This window comes from Aquarana catesbeiana, linkage group LG10, assembly GCF_042186555.1.
Source record: "Aquarana catesbeiana isolate 2022-GZ linkage group LG10, ASM4218655v1, whole genome shotgun sequence".
NCBI lineage: Eukaryota > Metazoa > Chordata > Amphibia > Anura > Ranidae > Aquarana > Aquarana catesbeiana.
In genome coordinates this window covers 51,867,536-51,893,285 of record NC_133333.1, presented here as the reverse complement: position 1 = coordinate 51,893,285, position 25,750 = coordinate 51,867,536, and the positions used below count along the sequence as shown (strand labels likewise).

At 41.4% G+C, this 25,750-nt stretch overlaps 1 protein-coding gene across 1 annotated transcript in view; it reads right to left on the bottom strand.

The window, feature by feature from the left end:
* The window catches only part of PRRG2 (proline rich and Gla domain 2), an 89,558-nt gene that overhangs the window by 24,480 nt on the left and 39,328 nt on the right, over positions 1-25,750 (bottom strand). Inside the window, exons 2-3 of the mRNA XM_073602167.1 lie at positions 13,652-13,757; positions 10,271-10,434 (exon numbers count right to left, since the gene is read on the bottom strand). Of these exons, the coding sequence (XP_073458268.1) occupies positions 10,271-10,434; positions 13,652-13,745 (258 nt within the window). The 5' untranslated portion in view covers positions 13,746-13,757. The remainder of the gene's footprint in view (positions 1-10,270; positions 10,435-13,651; positions 13,758-25,750) is intronic.

Here is a 25,750-nt window from a genome sequence, read left to right as displayed (position 1 = left end):
TCCAAAGGATGGGAGAAGTTCTAGAGAAATCCTCTAGGCAAGCATGGGAGGAGGTGACAAGGGAGCTAGAGAGCAGGTGGTCTTGGGAGGAATGAAGAGAGCGGCTTGGTTGGTATTTTGGGACTAGGTTAGTGATGTAGCTGGGGGCAGAGTTGTGGACGGCTTTGTAAATTATTGTTAGTACTTTGAATTTTATTCGTTGGGTGAGTGGAAGCCAGTGTAGGGATTGGCAGAGAGGGGTGGAGTACACTGAATGGTTGATAAGGTGGATGAGTCTTGCAGCAGCATTCATTATGGACTGAAGGGGGGATAGTGTATGTAAAAGGTAGTCCAATGAGGAGTGGAGTTGCAGTAGTCGAGGCGAGAGATGACCAGGGAGTGAATTAGAAGCTTGGTGGTGTCATTGGTTAAAAAAAAAGGGGCATATTCTAGAGATGTTGCAGAGGCTAAAGCGGGCGGCACAGTGGTGTAGTGGGTAGCACTTTCGCCTAGCAGTAAGAAGGGTCGCTGGTTCGAATCCCAACCATGACACTACCTGCCTGGAGTTTGCATGTTCTCCCTGTGCCTGCGTGGGTTTCCTCCGGGTACTCCGGTTTCCTCCCACACTCTAAAGACATGCTGGTAAGTTAATTGGATCCTGTCTAAAATTGTCCCTAGTATGTATGAATGTGAGTTAGGGACCTTAGATTGTAAGCTCCTTGAGGGTAGGGACTGATGTGAATGTACAATGTATATGTAAAGCGCTGCATAAATTGACGGCGCTATATAAGTACCTGAAATAAATAAAATAAAATAAATAAAGCGGCATTTTTTGGACAGGGATTGGATGTGGGCCTGAAAAGGACAGTTCAGAGTCTAGGATTACCCCAGCACGCTGGCATGTGGGGACGGACCGATAGTTGTGCCATTGCTCTAGACAGAGAAGTCAGGGGAAGGGTCCCATGGGGGAGGAAATATTATGAGCTTGGTTTTTAGATTCAGTTTGAGGAAGCGGTGCGACATCCAGGCTGACATGTCTGTTAGTAAATCAGTGATATGTGAGGAGACTGATGGGGTGAGCTGAAGGGTAGAGAGAGATAGATTTTAGATATAAATTGTAGTGGAAGCCATAGGAGGCTATCAGCTGACCCAGGGAGGATGTGTAGATTGAGAATAGTAGAGGTCCAAAGGACAGAACCTTGGGGGTCCCCAACAATAAGAGGTGTTGGAGAGGAGGAAGTAGGGTTGCAAGTGACACTGAGTGCGGTGTGATAGGTAAGATTCAAACCAACAGAGAGAACAGCCATGGATACCAAGCAAATTGAGTTTTTTTGAGGAGGAGGGGGTGATCAACTGTATCAAAGGCAGCGAATAGGTCCAAGAGTAAGAGTACAGAATAATGACCGTTGGTTTTAGCTGTGATTTTTAGGAGAGCAGTTTCTGTGGAGTGCTGAGGATGAAATCCAGACTGAAGGGGATCAAGGAGGTTATTCTTAATGAGATGGTCGCTCAGTCGGTTGTAGACTAAATGTTCAAGGAGTTTGGAGGCAAAAGGGAATAAGTTGATGGGTCTTAGGTTGTTAAGATTGGTGGGGTCCAGTGATGCCTTTTTTGGTATGGGAGTGACTAGTGGTTGGGGAAGATGCCAGTAGAGAGGAAGAGGTTGAAGATACGAGTTAAAGAGTGTAGGATAGAGTGACCATAGTATTTGAGAAGGAACGGGGTCCAGCGGTCAGGAGGTTAGGTTGGCGTTAGAAAAAAGTTTATTGACTTCCTCTGTAGTAGTTGGGTTAAACAAGAGAGTTTTGATTGTACAGGAGGACAAAGAGTGTAAAGTGAGGGAGATATCTGTAGAGTGGAGGAGATCTAGACGAATTGTCTCAGCCTTATTTTTGAAGTGATTAGCAATCTCCTGGGCATTGAGTAAGTTAGTGGGTGGAGGTAATAGCGGACGAAGTAGAGCATTAAAAGGTAGAAAAGAGTTGACAGACTGAGTGAGAGGGTGTTAACGAGAGTGAGAAAGTAAGTCTGTTTGGCAGCGTGGAGACAGGAATGCTATTTTTCTAGGACATTTTTTTATTAGCTGAAATCTTGCTGTGACTTTGTCTTACGCCAGACGCTCAAGAGCACGGCTCATTTTTTTGAGGCTTTGGTAATGTCTGTCTGCCAGGGTTGTAGTGGTCGGGGCCCGATTCTGTGTGTAGTGAGGGGGACCAAGGTATCCAGAGTAGATGACAGTAAACTGTTGTAGATATAAGTGGCCAGGTTGGGGCAGGACAAGGATGAGATTTTTGGCATAGAGACAATCTGTAGCAGAAAAAAGAAGAGAAGGGTTAAGATGGCGAAGGTTTCTACGGGTAATTGTTTGGTAGTTGGAAGGCAAGGAGGAGGAAGACCAGGAGAGAGTGAAACTAATAAGGTGGTGATCAGAGAGGGGAAAAGGAATATTGGAGAGGTTGCGTGGAGTGCATAGGTAGGAGAATATGAGGTCAAGGCAGTTGCCAACAGAGTAGAAACATTTGTTCATTGTTTCAGGTCAAAAGAGGAGGTTAGGTTCAGAATTTTAGAAGTAGCGGGAATGTTAAGATTACTAGGGATGTTGAAGTCACCAAGAATGATTGTTGGGATTTCAGAACAGAGAAAGTAGGGTAGCCAGGCAGAGAAGTCCTCAAGGAAGCATGATACCGGTCCAGGAGGCCGATAGATCACAGCAATTCTCAATGAAACTGGAGAAAATAGACAAATACAGTGAGCTTCAAATGAGGAGAGGGACAGAGGGGGGTGGATGAAGAATCTGAAAAGTGCTTTGGAGGGGACAGGAGGATTCCAACACCACCTCATTTCCGTCCACTAGGCCTACGAGACTGAGTCCACAGGAGGCCACCATGGGAGAGGGCAGCAGGAGAAGGAAAGTCAGATTCTTGAAGCCATGTCTCCGTAATTGCAAGTAAGTTGAAGGAGTGCAAACCGAGTGGGCATTCCAAAGGGCACAGGAAAGGGGGAGGCTGGTTCTAGGCAGAAGAGTAATAGAAATTAGATTGTGTAGATTGCGGCTGCTGGTAGAGGATAGGGGGTGCTGGGTATGTTGGCTAAAAAGGTAAATGATGGCGGTCCAGGATTTGGAGAAATATCTCCAGGCATTAGGAGAAGCAGAAGGGTGAGAGAGGTGATATGGGAGTGTCACTCTCTCCGTTGGTGCTGCAGCATATGGTGAGACTTCAGCTCCAAGACATTCTGCAAGTCATCTGCTTTACAATTTCTACATTCTTTTCTCGTGTTGTCCCCCCTTTCTTCCCATCACAATTTAGATACTTTGCCTAAAAATATCAGCATAATTTCTGCGTGACGTACCAAAATCGCACTTCATTTTACTTTTGAGACTGCAAAAGTCTCAGCTCCAAGCACTGGACTGATCTGTTATAATGGATATATCTAGAAGCGATTTTCTATTCTGTTGAATGAAAAGGGGACACCACCTTATCGCAAAGCTGCAAGGGAACACTGCTGGACTATGGTTGGAGGTCTTTAGCTGCTTTTACACACACATTTTATTTAATGCACAAAATAAATAAATAAAATAAAATGGAGGGTGGAAAAAAGGAAATTGCATTTCATGCGTGCCAAAATTTTGTGAATTATATTACCAATATGTATATCTATATACTGATGAAAACCGATTGCATTATCGCATTATTTCATAAAATTTAGAATTCTTGAAAAAAAAAACAAGCAAACATAAAAAAAAAAAATTATATCCACCATAAATGTAAAAAGAAAAAATATATTTCACGTGGGACAAAATTGGGAATTATAAAAATACATATCTATATATACTATATGAAATTTGATTGCATTATCATGCAATGCATGATACCCACCATTAAATTAATGACACTACCCCAGTGCTTTTCCCATCCCCCTTTCAGATACCAACAGAAAGGTTTTTGATAGTAAGAAAGCCATCTGGCAGAGTGTCAAGCAAAGCATGGCCGGCACTGCTCAGTCAGCCCTCATGTTTCCATGGCAACCCGACTGCCAGACCCGTCAATCACAGAATCTTCACATCTCCATCTTTAATGTGACTAGAATGAGTGAACATAAAGGCTTGTTTCACAAGATTTCAGGATTTTTCCCTCTGACCTTCAATTACTGGACAGAACCATTCGCATATTACAGAAACCTAATTTCCCATTATTTTCCCATTCTTCCCTATATAACTGTACGGTTATGAATATTCAGTGATTTAACTTGTGTCAGTATATTAAATTGTGAATGTTAATATTTATCTAGGCTGAATTTAGCAGTATTAAAAAAAAATGTGAATGTGGGATTTTTAGTCCATTAGCATGCATTGCATAATAAAAAAAAAATGAAGACGGATGCTTCAAAATATATTCAAATTTCAGCAAATGTATGTGCAAGCAATTTTCGTGCTGTGAGCTATTATATGAACTTTATCATGTCCTTAGCCAATCATATATTCACATTTTGGAATGTTTTATAAAAATGATCATATGTTCTATCCTTATAAAATCTGGAATAAATATTTTAATGTATATTCATAAAATTGACACACACATACAGTATCTCACAAAAGTAAGTACACCCCTCAAATTTTTGTAAATATTTCATTATATCTTTTCATGTGATAACACTGAAGAAATTACACTTTGCTACAATGATACAAAGCCTCTTCTAAAGATAATGCACAAAAAAAGCCCGCAAACCGTTTGCTGAAGACAAGCAGACTAAGGACATGGATTACTGGAATCAAGATAAACTTATTTGGTTCAGATGGTGTCAAGCGTGTGTGGGGGCAACCCAGGTGAGGAGTACAAAGACAAGTGTGTCTTGTCTACAGTCAAGCATGGTGGTGAGGGTGTCATGGTCTGGGGCTGCATGAGTGCTGCCGGCACTGGGGAGCTACAGTTCATTGAGGGAACTATGAATGCCAACATGTACTGTGACATACTGAAGCAGAGCATAATCCCCTCCCTTCGGAGACTGGGCCACAGGACAGTATTCCAACATGATAATGACCCCAAACACACCTCAAAGACCACTGCCTTGCTAAAGAAGCGGAGGGTAAAGGTGATGGACTGGCCAAGCATGTTTCCAGACCTAATAAAATATTTACAAAAATGTGAGGGGTGTACTCACTTTTGTGAAAATATATTTAGATCAAGCTCTGTCAGATTGGATGGAGAGTGTCTGTGAAAAGCAATTTTCAAGTCTTGTCGCAGATTCTCAATTGGATTTAGGTCTGGACTTTGACTGGGCCATTCATGCTTTGATCTAAACCATTCCATTGTAGCTCTGGCTATAAGTTTAGGGCCGTTGCCCTGCTCGAAGGTGAACCTCTGCCCTAGAACCAAGTCTTTTGCATACTCTAACAGGTTTTCTTCCAAGATTTCCCTGTATTTGGTTCTATTCATCTTCCCATCAACTCTGACCGGCTTCCCTGTCCCTGCTGAAGAAAAGCATCCCCACAACATGATGCTGCCACCACCATGTTTCCCGGTGGGGATGGTGTGTTCAGGGTGATGTGCAGTGTTAGTTTTCCACCACACATAGCGTTTTGCTTTTAGGCCAAAAAGTAAAATTTTGGTCTCATCTGACCAGAGCAACTTCTTCCACATGTTTGCTGTGTCCCCCCACATGGTTTCTCGCAAACTGCAAACAGGACTTCTTATGGCTTTCTTTCAACAAAGGCTTTGTTCTTGCCATTCTTCCATAAAGGCCATATTTGTGGAGTGCACAACCAATAGTTGTCCTGTGGATAGATTCTCCCATCTGAGCTGTGGATCTCTGCAGCTCCTCCAAAGTTAACATGGGCCTCTTGGCTGTTTCTCTGATTAATGGTCTCCTTGCCCAGCCTGTAAGTTTAGGTGGACGGCCATGTCTTGGTAGGTTTGTAGTTGCGCCATACTCTTTTCATTTTTGGATGATGGATTGAACAGTGCTCTGTGAGAGGTTCAAAGCTTAGGATATTATTTTATAACCTAACTCTACTTTAAAATTCTCCTCAACTTTATCCCTGACCGGTTTGGTGCGTTCCTTGGCCTTCATGATGCATTTTGTTCACTAAGGTTCTCCAACAACGAATTTAGATATGGCTACTGTGGACATCTTGCCACGCCCCTGGAAGATATAGAGGAGAAATAACAAAAAGTCCAATTTTTCTGCGATTGCGATTTCTCCTCTATAAGGTTCTCTAACAAACCTCTGAGGGCTTCACAGAACAGTTAGATTTATATTGAGATTAAATTAAACACAAGTGTTAAAATGGTTTCACTAGATTTTAGTTAGGGGTATCAGAGTAAAGGAGGCTGAATACAAATGCACGGCACACTTTTCACATATTTGTAAAAAAATTTTGAAAAACCATTTATCATTTTCCTTCCACTTCACAATTATGTGCCGCTTTGTGTTGGTCTATCACACTTCAGCTTTGGAAATCTTTGTCAGATTTCCTAGTCAAAGCGAAATTAGGTCTTAGCTGTTAAAAGGATTTTGTGAAGACAGGAAAATGAGAGCCATCATTGCTGATAACTTATTTTTAAAGCACTGGGCTTGCCATCCTAATGCTCCCCTTTCTCTTCTGGAACCAGTCACACAGAATAACTACTTGCCTATTGAGATTCCTGATACTATCCCAGGGTTTCTCAATATTTCTTCAGTCATGGCACCCTTTAAAATTATGCAAAATCTTGAGTAACCTCAGTCTAAAATGCAAATCTTTGTTATCAATGATCCTTGGATAAGATCATGCCAGAGTTTCCCCATCTCTTCTCTTTCAGAGTCCTCCCATCCTAGTGTTCTCTCATCACATCAGAGTTTCCCCAATTAAACAGTCCACCTATCAAATCAGAGCCCTGCCTTTTGGCTTAAAATGGTCTGGAGGAGGTGGACTTCCATCCTCCTCTGATTGCTGGGGTTAGGCCTGCATACCACCTCCCCTGGACCATTGTCATGTCTTGCTTTGGCGTGCATGGGCCAACCGCCAACACCATAACAAATGATGTCAAGCATCATGGCCCTAGAGTGTTATGGTGCTGAAGGCTGGCTTGCAGCATGGCAACTCGCTACACTAATCGAGAGAAAACTGTGTCTTATGGTTGCAGCACCCTAGTTGAGTAATCAGGATCAAAAATCCTGCCTGTTTTAAGTAAGGGAAAGGCAATCATTGAAAAAAACAGTGAAGTGAAGTGTAGACAAAACCTACAAACGCACTAGACATATTTTTTACATGAAAACCAACAAACCAGGCACATATCTAGCACGAGCACTAAATTCAACAAATAAAAATTGTTCAAACCAATTCACTTAAAGTTCTCAAAAAGACAATTACACTAGTAACCCAGTCAAAATCATGCATACATTCAAAACTCATCTAGCCTCTTTATATAAATCAACTCAAATTTTCAATATTACCGAAGTTGACGCTTTTTTCTCTAATATCATTCTACCAGAATTATCTTATGACCAAACGGAAGAAGTAGGTGATTCCATTAAAGAATTGAAGATAAATAAAAGGCCAGGTCCAGATGGATACTCGGCCTTATACTATCGGACATTTACAGAACTTCTTTCCCTCATTTTAGCCAAGGCATTTAATGTATTGTTAGATGACCACTCTCAGACAAGAATCACTAACGGCAATTGTATGTATGATCCCGAAGGCCCTTTCCGATGTTAACTCCTGCTCAGGTTATCGCCCCATATCTTTGTTGAATCTAGATATTAAATTGTTAGCAATATGCCTTAAGCAAATAATAGGCAATTTAATACACAGAGATCAAGTAGGCTTTATGCCTCAGAGACAAACGGGTGATAATGTGCACAGGGCGGTGCTTATGGCACATATCGCTAAGAAGCGACGCATCCCTTTTTGTTTTCTCTCTCTGGACATCAAGAGGGCATTCAACATGGTTTCATGGCCTTATATGCAAAATTCTTTACAAAAATGGGGGTTTGGCCCACATATCATAAAATGGATAACGGCACTTTACAATAAATCCAAGGCATACATAAAATATGCAGGATACAAATCCGAATCATTCAATATTTAAAGAGGCATAAGACAGGGTTGTCCACTATCTCCCCTCTTATTCTAGAACCTTTAGCCCAATGTATTAGAACCAATCCTACAATTACCGGCATCGAAGTAGGAGGTCGACAGCACAAACTATATGTTCGCAGACGATATCCTTCTTTTTCTATCATGCCCACAAATTTCAGGCCCTAATCTTTTACCTATTCTAAGCAGATTTGTGTAAATTTCTGGCCTAGTTTGTCTGGGGTCCTTTTAAACCACGCATAACTGTACTTACATTATATCTCCCTAGATCCAATGGAGGCCTAGGGCTCCCCAATTTTGCCTAATACTATAAAGCCGCTCACCTGGCCAGTCTTTCCAAGTACCACACTAATCAGGAAATCCCATTATGGGTATTAATAGAAGCATCAGAATGTGACCCGCTTTCAATTTCTAATTTATTATGGCTTCAACCTAAAGATCGTCGCAAACTATGTAATCCCCTAACTAAATATTTTATATCCCTTAGGGACAGCCTTAAAACAAAACATCAGTTACAATCAGTACACAATCCCGATATCCTTTTTCAAAAATCCTGCTTTTTACCCAGCCTGGATATACCCAAAATCATTTAAAGCCTGGTCAACCGCTAAACTCCTAACGCTTTCTGATTTTGTCACTTCTAATTCCTGTCGAACCTTCCCTAATCTTAGGGAAAGCTATGACTTACTGCAGTCAGAACTATTCAGATATCTTCAAATTAAAAAATTCTTTACACCTCTCACAAATGTTGAAAAGCCCTTATCTCACTTTTCCACTTTTGAAGCAATATGTAAAAAAGACCCACTTGCTAAAGGAATGAGATCATCCCTTTATACGCAACGTCTGGCTAAATCTAAGCCTGATAAATTAACCCATGTCCAGAAGTGGGAGGAAGATTTGGGACGAAAACTGGATGATGCAGAATGGTCCGGAATATGGTCAATTACTAAAACTTCCTCACCCAATGTTGCGGCGATTGAAGCAAACTAAAGTCCTAACCCGCTGGTACCTTGTACCTTCCAGAGTGGCTAAATACAAGCCCACTCAATCAGCCCTCTGTTTCAGGGGTTGTTCAGATTTAGGCACACACCTGCATACATGGTGGACATGTAGAATAGCCCAATCTTTTTGGAATGAGATTTTTGAATTAGCCTCCAAAATGTTCCAAACATTGATACAACCAGACCCTTTCATAGCATTACTTAACTTGAAGCCAGACTATCTAATATTCTCTCAATTTAAGCTTTTGGTTCAACTTTTAATGACCACAAAACAAACAATGGCGAAAGCATGGAAATCGCCATTACTGGTGTTGGCTGAAACAAAAACAGAATGAATTCAGCAATGTTTCATGCCAAAATGTCTGCTATTGATAGTAATCGTATCTCAAAATTTAAGAAAATATGGAATCCTTGGATTAAACACCACTTACCCCCAAATTTTAATGACTCAGGCCTTATGCCATGGTAACTGCCTAACTAATTCAAGAAACCACATATCTATCCACATACTGAATACGCGGATTGTGCCCTGGTGCTTGGACCGAGTCTCTCTCTGTCAGTCTCTCTCTCTGTCAGTCTCTCTCTCTCTCTCTCTGTCAGTCTCTCTCTCTCTCTCTCCCTCTATATAATATATACACACGATATCTATATTAACATGGTTAAGTTATAGAATACTGTTAAGTTAGGTCGTGTGATGCAGTTTAAACACGGATAGTACATTCTATGTTTTATATAATATATATATATCTTTTATTGTTCAACATAGAGCTTATTCGTCTATACCCTTGTACATGTAAACCTTTTTGACAAGAAAAAAAAACAGTAAAATAAACTAATGATAACAGCCCTGAAACTAGCAGCTCAAAAACAAGTCAGCAATTTTAGATCCTGCAACAACTTGCAATTCTGCTCACTTTGTAGAGATTTCTTCTTACTTCATGCCGTGTCTTCCCAATGGGACAAAGATGACAAATACATTTACAGGGGTTTAGCCACTCCCCATTTTATCCAAAATGAAAACTACAATGTGAAAAACAAAAAACATAGGGCAATGTTGTCAAATGAAAAACAGTAGAAAGAAAAAAGAAAAAAAAAAAAAAAAAAGCAGCAAATAGGACTTTTACTTGCTTCCCTTGTATTCCAGGGATAACTATACATCTCTCGATTCTGCACATTTTTCTAAAAACATGACAAGTCATCATATACTTACAGTTTTCTGGTCATCCTCAAAGCACTCCCGGGCCTCCTCATAGTTGCACACCTCCTCATAGCACTCCCTCTCCAGATTACCCGGTGTAAACGCCTCAAAATCCCAGCTGTTATACAGCAGCCTACGGCCAATAAACTCACTTGCATCTTCACTGGCCAGGAAAACTGGAAGAAAAGTGTCAAGATTAGCTCTATAATGCACACCAAATATCCCTCGATATTAAATCGTTTAAAGCGATTGTAAAGGATTACATTTTATTTATTTTTTTAAATTAGCAAAACATGTTATACATACCTGCTCTGTGCAATGGTTTTACACAGAGCAGCCTAGATTCTCCTGTTCAGGGCCCCCCTGCCACTGCTCCTGGCTACTCCCTTGTTGAGTGCCCACATAGCAGGGCTTGCTCCCAATCGGGCTACATGTCCACCCCCCGGCTGTGATTGACAGCAGCGGAAACTGATGTCTCTGAGCCAATGAGGAGGGAGAGAGCCTTTTCTTTTGTGCACAGTGCTGGATTGAGATCAAGCTCAGGTAAGTATAAGGGGGGCAGCTGCATGCAGGTGTTTATCTTAATGCATAGAATGCATCAAGGTAAAAACGTTTCTGCCCTTAGAACCACTTTCGATTTCCTCACACGCTAAGCTGCTTGCTGCTTAAAATGCAGGCACTCAGAGATGTCTATAAAAATGCATTTAAAGCCCCATTCCAGGCAGCAGAAAAGAAATGACTTTGGTATTGGAGCTTTCCTGCATTGTCGTGAATAAATGCTGTTACATCTAGGGGTATAGGAATAAGCTGTAATATCTACCTTATTACAGCTCCCCCCCTGAAGCCCCTTCTTTTCGCTGCTCCTCTGGCTGCAAGACTGATGTCGTCATATACAGTGCAGCACTAGGATGGTACGGGCCCACCTCCATGCCAAAGCGTCAGAGAGAAGAGCTGGGGTATGGGTATATATTACACACACACGCACGCTCACACACACATGCAGTGGGTATAAAAAGTCTACACACCCCTGTTAAAATGTCAGGTTTCTGTGATGTAAAAACATGGGACGAAGATAAATAATTTCAGAACTTTTTCCACCTTTAATGTGACCTATAAACTGTTCAACTCAATTGAAAAACAAACTGAAATCTTTTGGGTGGAAGGAAATAAAAATAAGCTAAAATAATATGGTTGCATAAACTAATACAGTGTGGGGGGGGGGGGGATAAAAATAAAAAAAACTAAAATAATGTGGTTGCAGAAGTGTGCACACACTCTTATAACTGGGGATGTAGCTGTGTTCAGAATTAAGCAATCACATTCAAACTCATATTAAGAAGGAGTCAGCACACACCTGCCATCATTTAAAATATCTCTGACTAACCCCAAATAAAAGTTCAGCTGTTCTAGTAGGCCTTTCCTGACATTTTCTTAGTCGCATCCTACAGCAAAAGCCATGGTCCGCAGAGAGCTTCCAAAGCATCAGAGGGATCTCATTGTTAAAAGTGATCAGTCAGGAGAAGATACAAAAGAATTTCCAAGGCATTAGATATACTATGGAACACAGTGAAGACAGTCATCATCAAGCTGAGAATACAGTGACATTACCAAGAACTGGACGTCCCTCCAAAATTGATGAAAAGACGAGAAGAAAACTGGTCAGGGAGGCTGCCCAGAGGCCTACAGCAACATTAAAAGGAGCTACAGGACTATCTGGCAAGTACTAGCTGTGCGATACATGTGACAACAATCTCCCGTAGTCATCATATGTCTGGGCTATGCAGTAGAATGGCAAGACAGAAGCCTTTTCTTACAAAGAAAAACATCCAAGCTCAGCTAAATTTTGCACAAACACATCTGAATTCTCCCAGAAGCATGTGGGAAAAAGTGTTCTGGTCTAATGAAACCAAGGTTGAACTTTTTGGCCATAATTCCAAAAGATATGTTTGGCGAAAAAACAACACTGCACATCTCCAAAAGAACACCATGCCCTCCGTGAAGCATGGTGGTGGCAGCATCATGCTTTGGGGCTGTTTTTCTTCAGCTGGAACAGAGGCCTTCGTCAAGGGAGAGAGAATTATGAACAGTTCCAAATACCAGTCAATATTGGCACAAAACCTTCAGGCTTCTGCTAGAAAGCTGAACATGAAGAAGAACTTAATCTTTCAGCATGACAACGACCCAAAGCATAGAGGGCTGTGCACAGGAGATGCCCCCGCAATCTGACAGATTTTGGAGTGTTTTGCAAAGAAGAGTGGGCAAATATTATCAGGCCAAGATGTGCCATGCTGATCGACTGATACCCAAAAAGACAGAGCTGTAACACTGTATTAGTTTAAGGGTGTGCACACTTATGCAACCATATTATTTTAGCTTATTTTTATTTCCTTCCACCTAAAAGATTTCAGTTTGTTTTTCAATTGAATTTTACAGTTTATATGCCACAATAAAAAGGTGGAAAAAGTTCTGAAATTATTTATCTTTACCAAAAAAAATCTAAAAACTTTTTAGTGTGTATATATATATATATATATTTTTCTTTTTTTTTTCTCCCATACACGTCAGCGTCTATATTCTCACCCAGAGAAAATTAGGATTTATATATCAAATCTAAATTAAAATGTTTTATGATGCATGTAAGATCATCTAGGTGCCTGTATTTAATGAAAGGATCAGTAACTGAGGGAATGACAGCTGAACCTAGCTTATCATTAATGCTTTATATATCACGATCATCTCCATCATCATCTCCGCTACATTGTAAAAAGTAAGTGACAGGAGCAACAGTGTGTAATAAAAATACATAAAACATTACATATAACCCTTTTGCATCAAATATTTTATCTGTCTCCCTTTATTTTTTAAAGCGAAATTTCAGGTATGGATTTTTTGCATCGCTACATTGGTCCAGCTTGTTTTGCATCCCTACATTGGTCCAGCTTGTTTTGCATCCCTACATTGATCCAGCTTGTTTTGCATCCCTACATTGGTTCAGCTTGGACCAATGCAAGTATGCATAGGTCATATCTGTGGGATTCCTTTGAAAGCATAGAATCAATGTAGTAGTCATAATTACTACAGTGACTGACATGATCTTCTGGGTCCCATGCCGAGCAGATGCCCTAATGCATGGTGAACATAGGAGGTTGCTTGCTGGAAACAAGCACCATTCAAATAACGCCTTGCATTTTTCAAGGCATTCTCTGATTGGATGAGGTAGAGAGATAGGGCAGTGATGTTATAATCTCTACCTCATTAGCACTACAGTATATATATTTTGAATAATAGTAATCATCATCATCACACAGACTGTATGAATTGCATATGTCCACTGCAACAGAAACCCCTTAAAGTAAACCATCAGCTTTAGCATCAGTGTGAAAAGTTCCTTACCTTCTTTCCCAGGTTTAGGAAGCTTATTTGGTTCCACAATATACCCTGTTGTGGCTGTGATCATTTGAAGCAGCAAGAGGCACCCTGCCCACATCTTGGCACAGACCTTTAAGAGATATAAAACATATGCTGCACATTATACCATTTTAATGCTAACCATACACAAAATTTAAAATGGGCAGATGCAAGGACAAAAACTGCTAGTCTAACAGAAGACAATATTTTTTTTTAAATAAGAACACGCAGAAGAAATCAGCAATAATCAATTCGCATTCACCTCCTTTTTATGCAAAGAAATAACATGAAGTCCAAAATCTGCCACCCCAAAACATAGGGTGTCTGTGCCCAGTCACTCTACTGCACACTGTGATTGACAGCATAGCACAGCAAACGTGTACTGATTTTGGAGTACATTTTTCTTCATTAAATTCAATTAGAACATTTTAAGTTTTGCCTGGCTTTGATGTGCTTAGAGTAGCAATTTGTCCATATGTTCTTGGCTCCTGCAATCATTAAGACCCCTTTAACAGTTGGTGATATTTTATTTTTTTTTTTATTTATTTTTTAGAAAAAGGTGGTTCCATATCCTAAAATTACTGTAAAGACTGTTGTGGGTGAACTTTAGTTGAAAATCGGTTGTGTAAACCTTAAAGCTGAAAACAGACATCCAGGGCCGGAACAAGGGGTGGGCAGGAGGGGCAGCTGCCCTTGGTGCAGCAGAGCAAGGGGACAGGAAATGGACACATGGCAGTAAACCCATTCTAAGGCATGCATTAACAATGGGGGATGGGCGCATTTCCACATCCTTGCCCTGGGCACTAGACAAACCTGTCCTGGGACTGCATTCATCAGAGGGTGGTTGAATGTGCAGCTACCAGCCTGTGGGGTTCTTTAAAATGCAAGAATTCTTATGCTCCAGTGTAGTATACAACATGCCTGTCTGACTGGAGGAAATTACCCTCCAATAAGAACAGGACAAAGTTCTCAGAAACTGGGCAGCAAGAACCAAACTTTGGCCAACATCTTTGCCTGGACAGTGGCTGAGCAAATTGGGTCTCTAAGTGAGAGTACAATGGAGTTTATGGCATCTTAGAGGAACATGGTGTTTTTGGTCATGTTATCCCTGGGCAGCCGATGCAGGAGAAGCATAGAGATGTCAGCTTGTTCTCCAGAAATGCCTGCTAAGGAAAAGAAAGTCTACTTGACTGTAGAGTGGCTACTGAATATAGAAGTTCTATAAAATCGGTTCCTTTGCTGAAAATTTTTAATTTTTAAGGCCTTATAAAAAGAGATTCAAGAGAGATACAAGTCCCAAATTGTCAAAAACAAGGTCAGTAACAGTGAGCATGGCACAAGAGTGATATATAAGCCAACAAGCCCATTTGCTACACCTGGTGAGATGATGATACCTTGAGTGGGTACTAAAAGAGTGAAAGATGTTCAACCAGAAGTTGGCTTGATGCCATGAAGAGACTGGCGGTGACCTTTTCCTATAGAACAGGGATATGCAATTAGCGGACCTCCAGCTGTTGCAAAACTACAAATCCCATCATGCCTCTGCCTCTGGGTGTCATGCTTGTGGCTGTCAGAATCTTGCTATGCCTCATGGGACTTGTAGTTCTGCAACAGCTGGAGGTCCGCTAATTGCATATCCCTGCTATAGAACATAGAAATAGAATACAGAACACAGACACACTGATTTTTTTTTTTTTTTTGCCCGAGGAGTGTGCAGAGGTCGCCTCCCACCCAGTCAAGTTCCGGGGGGGATCTTGCAAGCATAAGTGCACTACAGCTACATTAACAGCAGTTCCACTGTGATTAGGGGTAACTGAGAAACAGAGTAATTGATGGCCTACAAGCCAGCTGATGACTAACTTCTAACAAAAAGGCTTTTGCACATTTTCTGTTATTAACAATGCATTTAGAGATTACTATTTCAACAGTGGTAATGCAGAGAACATGAGCATACACCTCTGAAGCCAGGCCTAAACACTAAAATAGAAATCCGCCCAAACTCTCCACTACAGTGAATCACTTTTATTGCAATAGGTATGCTGCAATTGGCTGCATCAGTACAGTGGTAAACAGAGGGTCGTCATCTAGATCTGGCAATGTTTATATTATAAAATTACCCTCTAGGTTATATACTGTAGCAGCTTATTAATTATGAACTGTGAAGGACTATAAGAAAAAGACAAAAATGCATACTATGCAAATTGCCAGCTTACACAAATAAAGCTTTTTTTTTTTTACTTCTTAGGCAGTCAAAAATTAAGCTGTAAAGAATATGGCACATTTTATCTTCATTTCTTTTTTTATTATGTGTATTTGCAACTGTTGAAGCTGTGTATGTCAGCAGCACACTAGAGAGCCTGACTGCTGCTCACACAGAGCCCAGCGGTCTGACACGCTCTCTGTACAGTGCTGCAATCAAAGTGTTGCTGTGCAGGGGAGGTAGAATACAGTATGTTATATATTATTTTTCAGAGAATGTAAATAACACAAAAACTTTTTTCACTCATGGTTAGTGTTTGGATGAAGCCATTTATTATCAATCAACTGTGTTTACTATTTTTAAATCATAATGACAACAGAAACTACCCAAATGACCATTATCAAAAGTTTACATACCCCAGTTCCTAATACCATGTATTGCCCCCTTTAACATCAATGACAGCTTGAAGCCTTTTTGTGGCATTTGTGGATGAGGCCCTTTATTTTCTCAGATGGTAAAGCTGCCCATTCCTCTTAGCAAAAAGCCTCCAGTTCCTGTAAATTCTTGGGCTGTCTTGCATGAACTGCATGGTTGAGATCTCCCCAGAGTGGCTCAATGATATTGGAGGTCAGGAGACTGAGATGGCCACTCCAGAACATTCACTTTATTTGGCTGTAGCCAATGACAGGTCCACTTGGCCTTGTGTTTTGGATCATTGTCATGTTGGAATGTCCAAGTACATTCCATGCGCAGCTTCCTGGCTGATGAATGCAAATGTTCCTCCAGTATTTTTTTTTAACATACTGCATTCATCTTGCCATCAATTTTGAACAAATTTTCTGTGCCTTTGTAGCTTACACATCCCCAAAACATCAGCGATCCACCTCCACGTTTCACAGTAGGAATGGTGTACCTTTCATCATAGGCCTGGTTGACTCCTCTCCAAATGTAGCGTTTATGGTTGTGGCCAAAAAGCTCAATCTTAGTCTAATCACTCCAGATGACTGTGCCAGAAGGTTTGAGGCTTGTCTCTGTGTTTGGCGTATTGTAAGTGGGAAACTTTGTGGCATTTGCGTAGAAATGTCTTTCTTCTGGTGACTCGACTATGCAGCCCATCCTTCTTCAAGTGCCTCCTTATTGTGCATCTTGAAACAGCCACACCACGTCTTCAGAGAGCCCTTTATTTCACCTGAAGTTATTTGTGGGTTTTTCTTTGCATCCCAAACAATTTACCGGGCAGTTGTGGCTAAAATGTTAGTTGGTCTACCTGACCGTGGTTTGGTTTCAACAGAACCCCTCATTTTCCACTTCTTGACTAGAGTTTGAACACTGCTGATTGGCATTCTCAATTCCTTGGATATGTTTTTATTTTTCTACTACTACAACTACCTTTTCCCACAGATCCTTTGACAATTCTTTTGCTTTCCCCATGATTCAGAATCCAGAAACATCAGTGCAACACTGGATGAAAGATGCAAGGGTCTGTCAGGAGTCCAGAAACTCATTGACCTTTTATACACATACACACACTAATTACAAGCAAACAGATCACAGGTGAGGATAATTACCTTTCATAGCCATTCAAACCCCTTTGTGTCAACTTCTGTGCACGTTATCAGGCCAAAATCACCAGGGTATGTAAACTTTTGATCAGAGTCATTTCATATTCTCTGAAAAATGGCCAAGAAATCAAATTCTGCCAGGGTATGTAAACTTATGAACATATCTCTATCTCTCAATAAAAATAAAGCAGCAGGAGAACTCAGTGGGGACTTGCAACAGGAGGAATTTCCAATATGGTTACAAATGGTGAAAATTACACCGCATTGGAAATTGTTAGCGCTGCAAGTCCTGCTTAGTGCACCTGTTGTCAGCTTCAAATTCTACACCTCCTTTATAAGCATGTGCAATGACCCACTTTCACACTATACACTTACACACACACACACACACACACACACACACCTCCCAAGCGATCCAACATTTGGCTCTGGGACACAATGCTTACTGTTAAAATCCTAGGTTGGAACACGTAATCAAAAAATAGTTTTAATGATATTGATTACTTTTTTAGAATCTCTGTTAATGGTTTTTATAACTGAATATATGTTTTGCTTTATACATATTTATGTTGACATTTTATATTATATTATAAAGATGTTTTTTTTTTTTTTTTTTTTTATGAGTGATCACACTAGAATTCATGTGGAAGTTAGTTACTTTCCACCAGTTGCCCCACCCAACCCCTACCCTGCCCCGTCCCTAAACACGCCCTCATAAATTTATCTCATGAAATGTCACTTAAATGTTTTATGCAGAATTAAGTTACAAAAATAAATATTAACTTTATCAGAGCAGCCTCACCTGTGCCCAACAAAGCAGCCTCACCTGTGCCCAACAATGCAGCCTCAACTGTGTCAATCAATGCCGCTTCAACTTTGATATATGTCTCACGTTCTGGCACTGGACAGGTGTTCTGTCTATCAAAGTACGCAGGCCAGAAGGCGGGGCTGTATGCGACAGCGAGGGCGGGGGAATACTCGGCAGTTCAAATGAAAGCGGTTACAGCAATGCTCCCAGCTCTGTGATGATCAGGCCTTCTCTCTATATCATTATTATGGTTATTGTAATTATATTATATTACCTTTTCATTCACATACTGAACATAGTTTGTCAGACCTTTCTTCTATCATGTGAACTTATGGAGTATTATTGATGCTCGATCACTTGAATTTGATAACTATTGTGGGAGATTACATATACTGTATACACACACACACTTTATATATACTGTACACTGCTCAAAAAAAAATTAAAGGAACACTTTGAAAACACATCAGATCAATAGGGAAAAATATCATGCTGGATAGCTATACTGATATAGACTGGGTAATGTGTTAGGAAGGAAAGGACGCCACGTTTCTGGATGGAAATGAAAATTATCAACCTGTATGTCTTGGATCCGCAGTAATGTTTGTCTGTCAGCTTACCTCTCCATGTGTTCAGCTTAGAGACCAGCCACCCTTAACCTGGCTGCTTAAGTATCCCTCCTCAAAGCATGGCTCCACCCCAGGCCCTATCAGGGAACATTATATTAACCTGTGCACTGCAAGCCAGCCCTGCTGATCAATATTGTGCGTTTGGCTTCCGCATGCTCCTTGCTGTGTGTTCTACATCTGATTCTAGTTACTGATCTTGGCTTGTTCTTGACTGTCCTTGTCTGCTTCATAGCTTCATATCCCGACCATGGCGTGTTCCTTGACTAACCATACCTGGTTGTTGCCCCAACCTTTGTTTATCTCCTGACTATCCTTTGTTGTCGCAGTCTGCTACTTCCTCTCTACCTTCCTGTAGTCTACTGTGAGCTGGGAGGCCCTGGGGTCACGACCTGGAGCCAGACTGCAGCTAATCTATCCCCACCAGTAGGGGCCTCTGGTGAACACCCGCTGGCTCTTTGATTCCGTGCCCTGGGAAATCTCATGCTCGAGCTCCCAGTTTGATCCGTGTTGGTGCTTTAGAATACCTGCTCTCCTGAATCACCTAGAGCTCCATCCGCAGCCGTCAGCCATTGGGCCCACTACCTTGTGGTGCACTCCTGACCCCAACGGGGTGCATCTGTCACCTGGACTCAGGTGACCTGACATTGTAGAGGGCGGAATTCAAAGAAACCCTGAAAATACTCAACTAGTTTTACATTTGGCTAGGGTCAGTGTCACTACTGGTAGCATAAGGCAATACCTGGAGCCTATAGAGGTTGCACAGGCAGTCCAACACCTCCAGGATGGCACATCAATACGTGCCATTGCCAGAAGGTTTGCTGGGTCTCCCAGCACAGTCTCAAGAGCATAAAGGAGATTCCAGGAGACAGGCTACTGTAGGAGAGCTGGATAGGGCCGTAGAAGGTCCTTATCCCATCAGCAGGACTGGTATCTGCGCCTTTGTGCAAGGAGGGAGGAACAGGATAAGCACTGCCAGAGCCCTACACAATGACCTCCAGCAGGCCACTGGTGTGAATGTCTCTGAACAATCAGAAACAGAAACAGACTTCATAAGGGTGGCCTGCGGGCCCGACCTCCTCTAGTGGAACTCAATTGGCATTTGCTGAACATCAGAATTGGCAGGTCCGAAACTGGTGCCCTGTGCTTTTCACTGATGAGAGCAGGTTCACCCTGTAGCACATGCGACAGCCGTGAAAGGGTCCGGAGAAGCCATGGAGAACGTTATGCTGCCTGTAACATCATTCAGCATGACAGGTTTGGTGGTGGGTCAGTGACAGTCTAGGGAGGAATATACATGGGAGGGATGCACAGACCTCAAAAGGCTATACAATGGCACCCTGACTGCTATTAGGTATCGGGATGAAATCCTTGGACCCACTGTCAGACCCTACGCTGATGCAGTGGGTCCTGGGTTCCTCCTGGTGCACGACAATGCCCACTCATGTGGCGAGAGCACAGTTGTGCTCAAATGTTTGCATACCCTGGCAGAAATTGTGAAATTTTGGCATTAATATTGAAAATATGACTAATCATGCCAAAAAATAGTCTTTTATTTAAGGATGGCAATAACATGAACCCATTTATTATCACATTGTTTTTTTGGATGCTTTTTAAATCATAATGATAACAGAAAATAACCCAAATGGCCCTGATAAAAAGTTTACATACCCTGGAATGTTTGGCCTTGGTACAGACACAGAAGGTGGCACACAGGTTAAAATTGCAATTCAAAGGGTAATTATCCACATTTGTGGCTTTTTAAATCACAATTAGGGCCTGTGTATAAATAGTCAATGAGTTTGTTAACTCTCACATGGATGCACTAAGCAAGCTAGACACTGTACCACGAGGAGGTAGAAAAGAATAGTCAAAAGACCTGTGTAACAAGGTGATGAAACCTAACAGAGATGGAAAAGGATATAAAAAGATACCCAAAGCCTTGAATATGCCAGTCAATACTGTTCAATCACTTAATAATTTAGTGGAAAATTTGGGAATCTCTTGATACTAAGCAAAGGTCAGGTAGATCAACCTTTGCTGTCCCCTCAAAATAACTCAACACACAGCCATTAAAGGTCTAAACCACTGGCAACAAAAGTGAGTACACCCCTAGGTGAAAATGTCCAAATTGGGCCCAATTAGCAATTTTCCCTCCCTGATGTCCTGTGACCAGTTAGCGTTACAAGGTCTCGGGTGTGAATGTGGAGCAGGTGTGTTAAATTTGGTGTTATCGCTCTCACTCTCTCATACTGGTCACTGGAAGTTCAACATGGCACCTCATGGCAAAGAACTCAGAGGATCTGAAAAAAATTACTGTTGCTCTACATAAAGATGGCCTAGGTTATTAGAAGATTGCCAAGACCCTGAAACCGAGCTGCAGCATGGTGGCCATGACATACAGTGGTTTAACAGGACAGGTTCCACTCAGAACAGGCCTCACCATGGTCAACCAAAGAAGTTGAGTGCACAGGCTCAGCGTCATATCCAGAGGCTGTCTTTGGGAAATAGATATACAAGTTCTGCCAGCATTGCTGCATAGGTTGAAGGGGTGGGGGGTCAGCCCATCAGTGCTCAGACCATATGCCGCACAATGCTTTAAATTGGTCTGCATGGCTGTTGTCCCAGAAGCCTCTTCTAAAGATGCACAAGAAAGCCCACAAACAGTTTGCTGAAGACAAGCAGACTAAGGACATGGATTATTGGAACCATGTCCTGTGGTCTGATGAAACCAAGATAAACTTATTTGGTTCAGATGGTGTCAAGCGTGTGTGGCAGCAACCAGGTGAGGAGTACAAAAGACAAGTGTGTCTTGCCTACAGTCAAGCATAGTGGTGGGAGTGTCATGGTCTGGGGCTGAATAAGTGCTGACGGCACTGGAGAGCTACAGTTTATTGAGGGAACCATGAATGCCAACATGTACTGTGACATACTGAAGCAGAGCATGATCCCCTCCCTTTCGGAGACTGGGCCGCAGGGCAGTATTCCAACATAACGACCCCAAGCACACCTCCAAGATGACCACTGCCTTGCTAAAGAAGCTGAGGGTAAAGGTGATGGACTGGCCAAGCATGTCTCCAGACCTAAACCCTATTGAGCATTTGTGGGGCATCCTTAAGCAGAAGGTGGAGGCGCGCAAGGTCTCTAACATCCACCAGCTTCGTGATCTCATCATGGAGGGGTGGAAGAGGACTCCAGTGGCAACCTGTGAAGCTCTGGTGAACTCCATGCCCAAAAGGGTTAGGGCAGTGTTGGAAAATAATGGTGGCCACACAAAATATTGACACTTTGAGCCTAATTTGGACATTTTCACTTCGCATTAATTCCTGTGTGTTGATTTATTTTGAGGGGATAGCAAATATACACTGCTATACAAGCTGTACACTCATTACTTAACATTGTAGCAAAGTGTAATTTCTTCAGTATTGTCACATGAAAAGATATAATAAAATACTGTAGATTCACATAAATACACATATAAATATATCCTTGCAAAAATATTCACCCCATTGGCATTTTTTTGTGTTTTGTTGCCTCACCACCTGGAATTAACATGGACTATTTGAGGATTTGCATCATTTAATGTACAGAACATGCCCACAACTTTGAAGATGTTTTTTATTTTTTATTTTGAAGCAAACAACAAATAGGACAAAATAACTGAAAAAGTCAATGTGCATAACTATTCACCCCCCTAAAGTCAATACTTTGTAGAGCCACCTTTTGCGGCTATCACAGCTCCAAGTCGCTTTACATAAGTCTCTATGAGCTTGCCACATCTTACCACTGGTTTTTAGCCCATTCCTCCTTGCAAAACTGCTCCAGCTCCTTCAAGTTGGATGGTTTGCGCTTGTGAATAGCAATCTTTAAGTCTGACCACAGATCTATTGGCTTGAGGTCTGGGCTTTGACTAGGCCATTTCAACACATTTACATGTTTCACCTTAAACCACTCAAGTGTTGCTTTAGCAGTGTGTTTGGGGTCATTGTCCTGCTGGAAGGTGAACCTCCGTCCTAGCCTCAAATCACACACAGAGTAGTACAGGTTTTGCTCAAGAGCATCTCTGTATTTAGCACCATCCGTCTTTCCCTCAACTCTGACCAGTTTCCCCAATACTGAAAGTAATGGCTTTCTTCAGGCCACTCTGCCATAAAGCCCAACTCTATGGAGCGTACGGCTTATTGTCATCCTATGTACAGATACTCCAGTCTCTGCTGTGGAACTCTGCAGCTCCTCCAGGGTTACCTTAGGCCTCTGTGCTACCTCTCTAATTAATGCCCTCCTTGCCTGGTTCGTGAGTTTTGGTGTGTGGCCGTCTCTTGCAGGTTTGCTGTTGTGCCATGTTCTTTCCATTTGGTTATGATAGATTTGATGGTACTCCTAGGGATCAAAGATTTGGATATTTTTTTATAACCTATCCCTGACTTGTACTTCTCAACATCATTGTCCCTTACTTATTTGGAGAGTTCCTTGGCCTTCATGGCAGTGTTTGGTAAGTGGTGCCTCTTGCTTAGATGTTGCAGCCTCTGGGGCCTTTCAAAAAGGTGTGTATATGTAAATGACAGATCATGTGACACTTAGATTGCACACAGGTGGACATCATTTCACTAATTATGTGACTTCTGTAGGTAATTGGTTGGACCAGAGCTTTTTATGGACTTCATAACAAAGGGGGTGAATACATACGCACATGCCAATTATCAGTTTTTAATTTCCGAAATTTGTTTATGTATATATTTTTCTCATTTTACTTCACCAACTTAGACTATTGTGTTCTGATCCATCACATATAATTCAGATTAAAATAACACTGAACTAAAGGCTGTAATGTAACAAAATAGGTAAAAAGCCAAGGGAGGTGAATACTTTTGCAAGTCACTGTATATGATCAGCTTTCATACATGGGTACCTTTAGAATACTCCAACGTTAGTTAAATCATAGGGTGATGCTGGCCATAGAAGATTTGAATCTCGGCCAGTTCAGCAGGGACCATCCGAGATTCTAACTGTGTATGGTAGCCTGACTGTACCAAAGTTGAGCGATCAACTTGGGTACACTACAACCAGCCTGTTGGATCTTAAATGGGATTATTGCTAGTGGCTATTATAGCCACTTCCTGTAATTATGGTGTTCTCCTGGCAGGTACGGCTCCCCCCGCCCGCTGGAAGAACACAAATTGCTGCACAGGAGGGATTCTGTCAATCAACACTGACTGTGTTGATGGGGGAAAGCGAGCAATTTTCCTTTCCTGTAAACCGTAGTTGCAGGAAAGAAAATTGCTCCATCTATGGCCTGCTTAACAAAGTGATTATCAACATTTGATAGTGACTTGTACATCACCGGTTGGGGGACCACGCCGACAGCTGTTGAGTCAGTCATCCATTGTTAAGCACTCGGTGGTCGGCTTCCCAGCCTGCTGCTTAGCAACCAGCTCAATGCAGTAAATTACTGCATGAAAAAGTGCGGTACTTACCACTCAATCAAACCAATCCTGCATTCGTTAAATTGTAAATTGCACTTTCAAAACTGGTTTACCACAAGCGCTATTTTACAGCATTTTATTGGCCGTTAATTAACGCTTAGTGAATTGACTCCTTAGAAATAAAAACAGATAGAATTTGGCTGTTACGGCTTGCCATTCTGTACAGCAGGTGCCGTTTTATAAACTGTAATAAAAAGATTTAGCACTGATACGTTGTACTACATAAACTTATCACAACCAAATATTACATTTCAATAACACAACATAGAAACATAGCAGACTTACCCCTAATGTAAACCCAATCTGTATAACCAAGCCTAGCTTGAACCTAATAACTGTAAATCCTAAACTAAAACTCAAATGGCCATGGCAATTACATGCTTTATTGCCAGTACAATAAATACCATTATGACAATACTAATGGTGAGATCATAAAAATTATCCTATCCAACATTTCATGCATTAAAACGTATGGTGTCTAATGACAATACACCACAATATCAGCATCATAAAACCTGTGACAGAATCTTAATAGAAAATGCAAACAACCCAACTATAGGCAAATACATACACAAATCAGATAATCTGTATTAGACACAAAAGAATTCTTAGCTTTTATAAATGTGTTTATAGTTTGCTGATAATAATAATAATTAAAAAAAAAGAATCTTATTTAAAAAAAAAAAAAAAAAAAGAAGGTTTTTATATACTCGAGTATAAGCCAACCCGAATATAAGCCGAGGCACCTAATTGTACCACAAAAAAACTGGGAAAACTTATTGACTCGAGTATATGCCTAGGGTGAGAAATGCGCAGCTACTGTAAGTGGAAAAGAGGGTCAACAATGCCCATTTGCAGCCTCACTGTGCCCATTTGCAGCCATAGGTCCCCCGAACTTCAAACTCGGTAGTTAAGGGTTCCTAGATGCCCCCTAGCTGCAGCTAAAATTTGGGGTCTCTGGACCCAAAGGGTCCCGAAATGACATTGCTGCAGATGGACACAGTTGACCGAATTTGGGGCCCCTATATCTCGGGGCCACTTAGTGCTAGGAAATCCCTTCTTTGGATATGTTGTTGTGCAAGTTCCACTGGGTTTGCACACCAAATTTGGGGTTCCTAGCACCAAGTCTCCCAGAGATTCGGGGCCCCAAAATCGGTTTGGAAAATGTCATTCTCTGCTGCAGAAAAGTGCTTGACTCGAGTATATGCCGAGGGGGGCATTTTCAGCACAAAAAAACTTGCTGAAAAACTCGGCTTATATACGGTAGTTACAACTTTCCCCCCCATGTCTTTTAAAGGTATGGAATGTATCTGAAATCAAAAGGTTAATGTATTTTACTGGAAGCCAAACAAGAACACACCTCAGTGATGCATTGACATTAGTCATAAAAAGACCAGCCCATCAA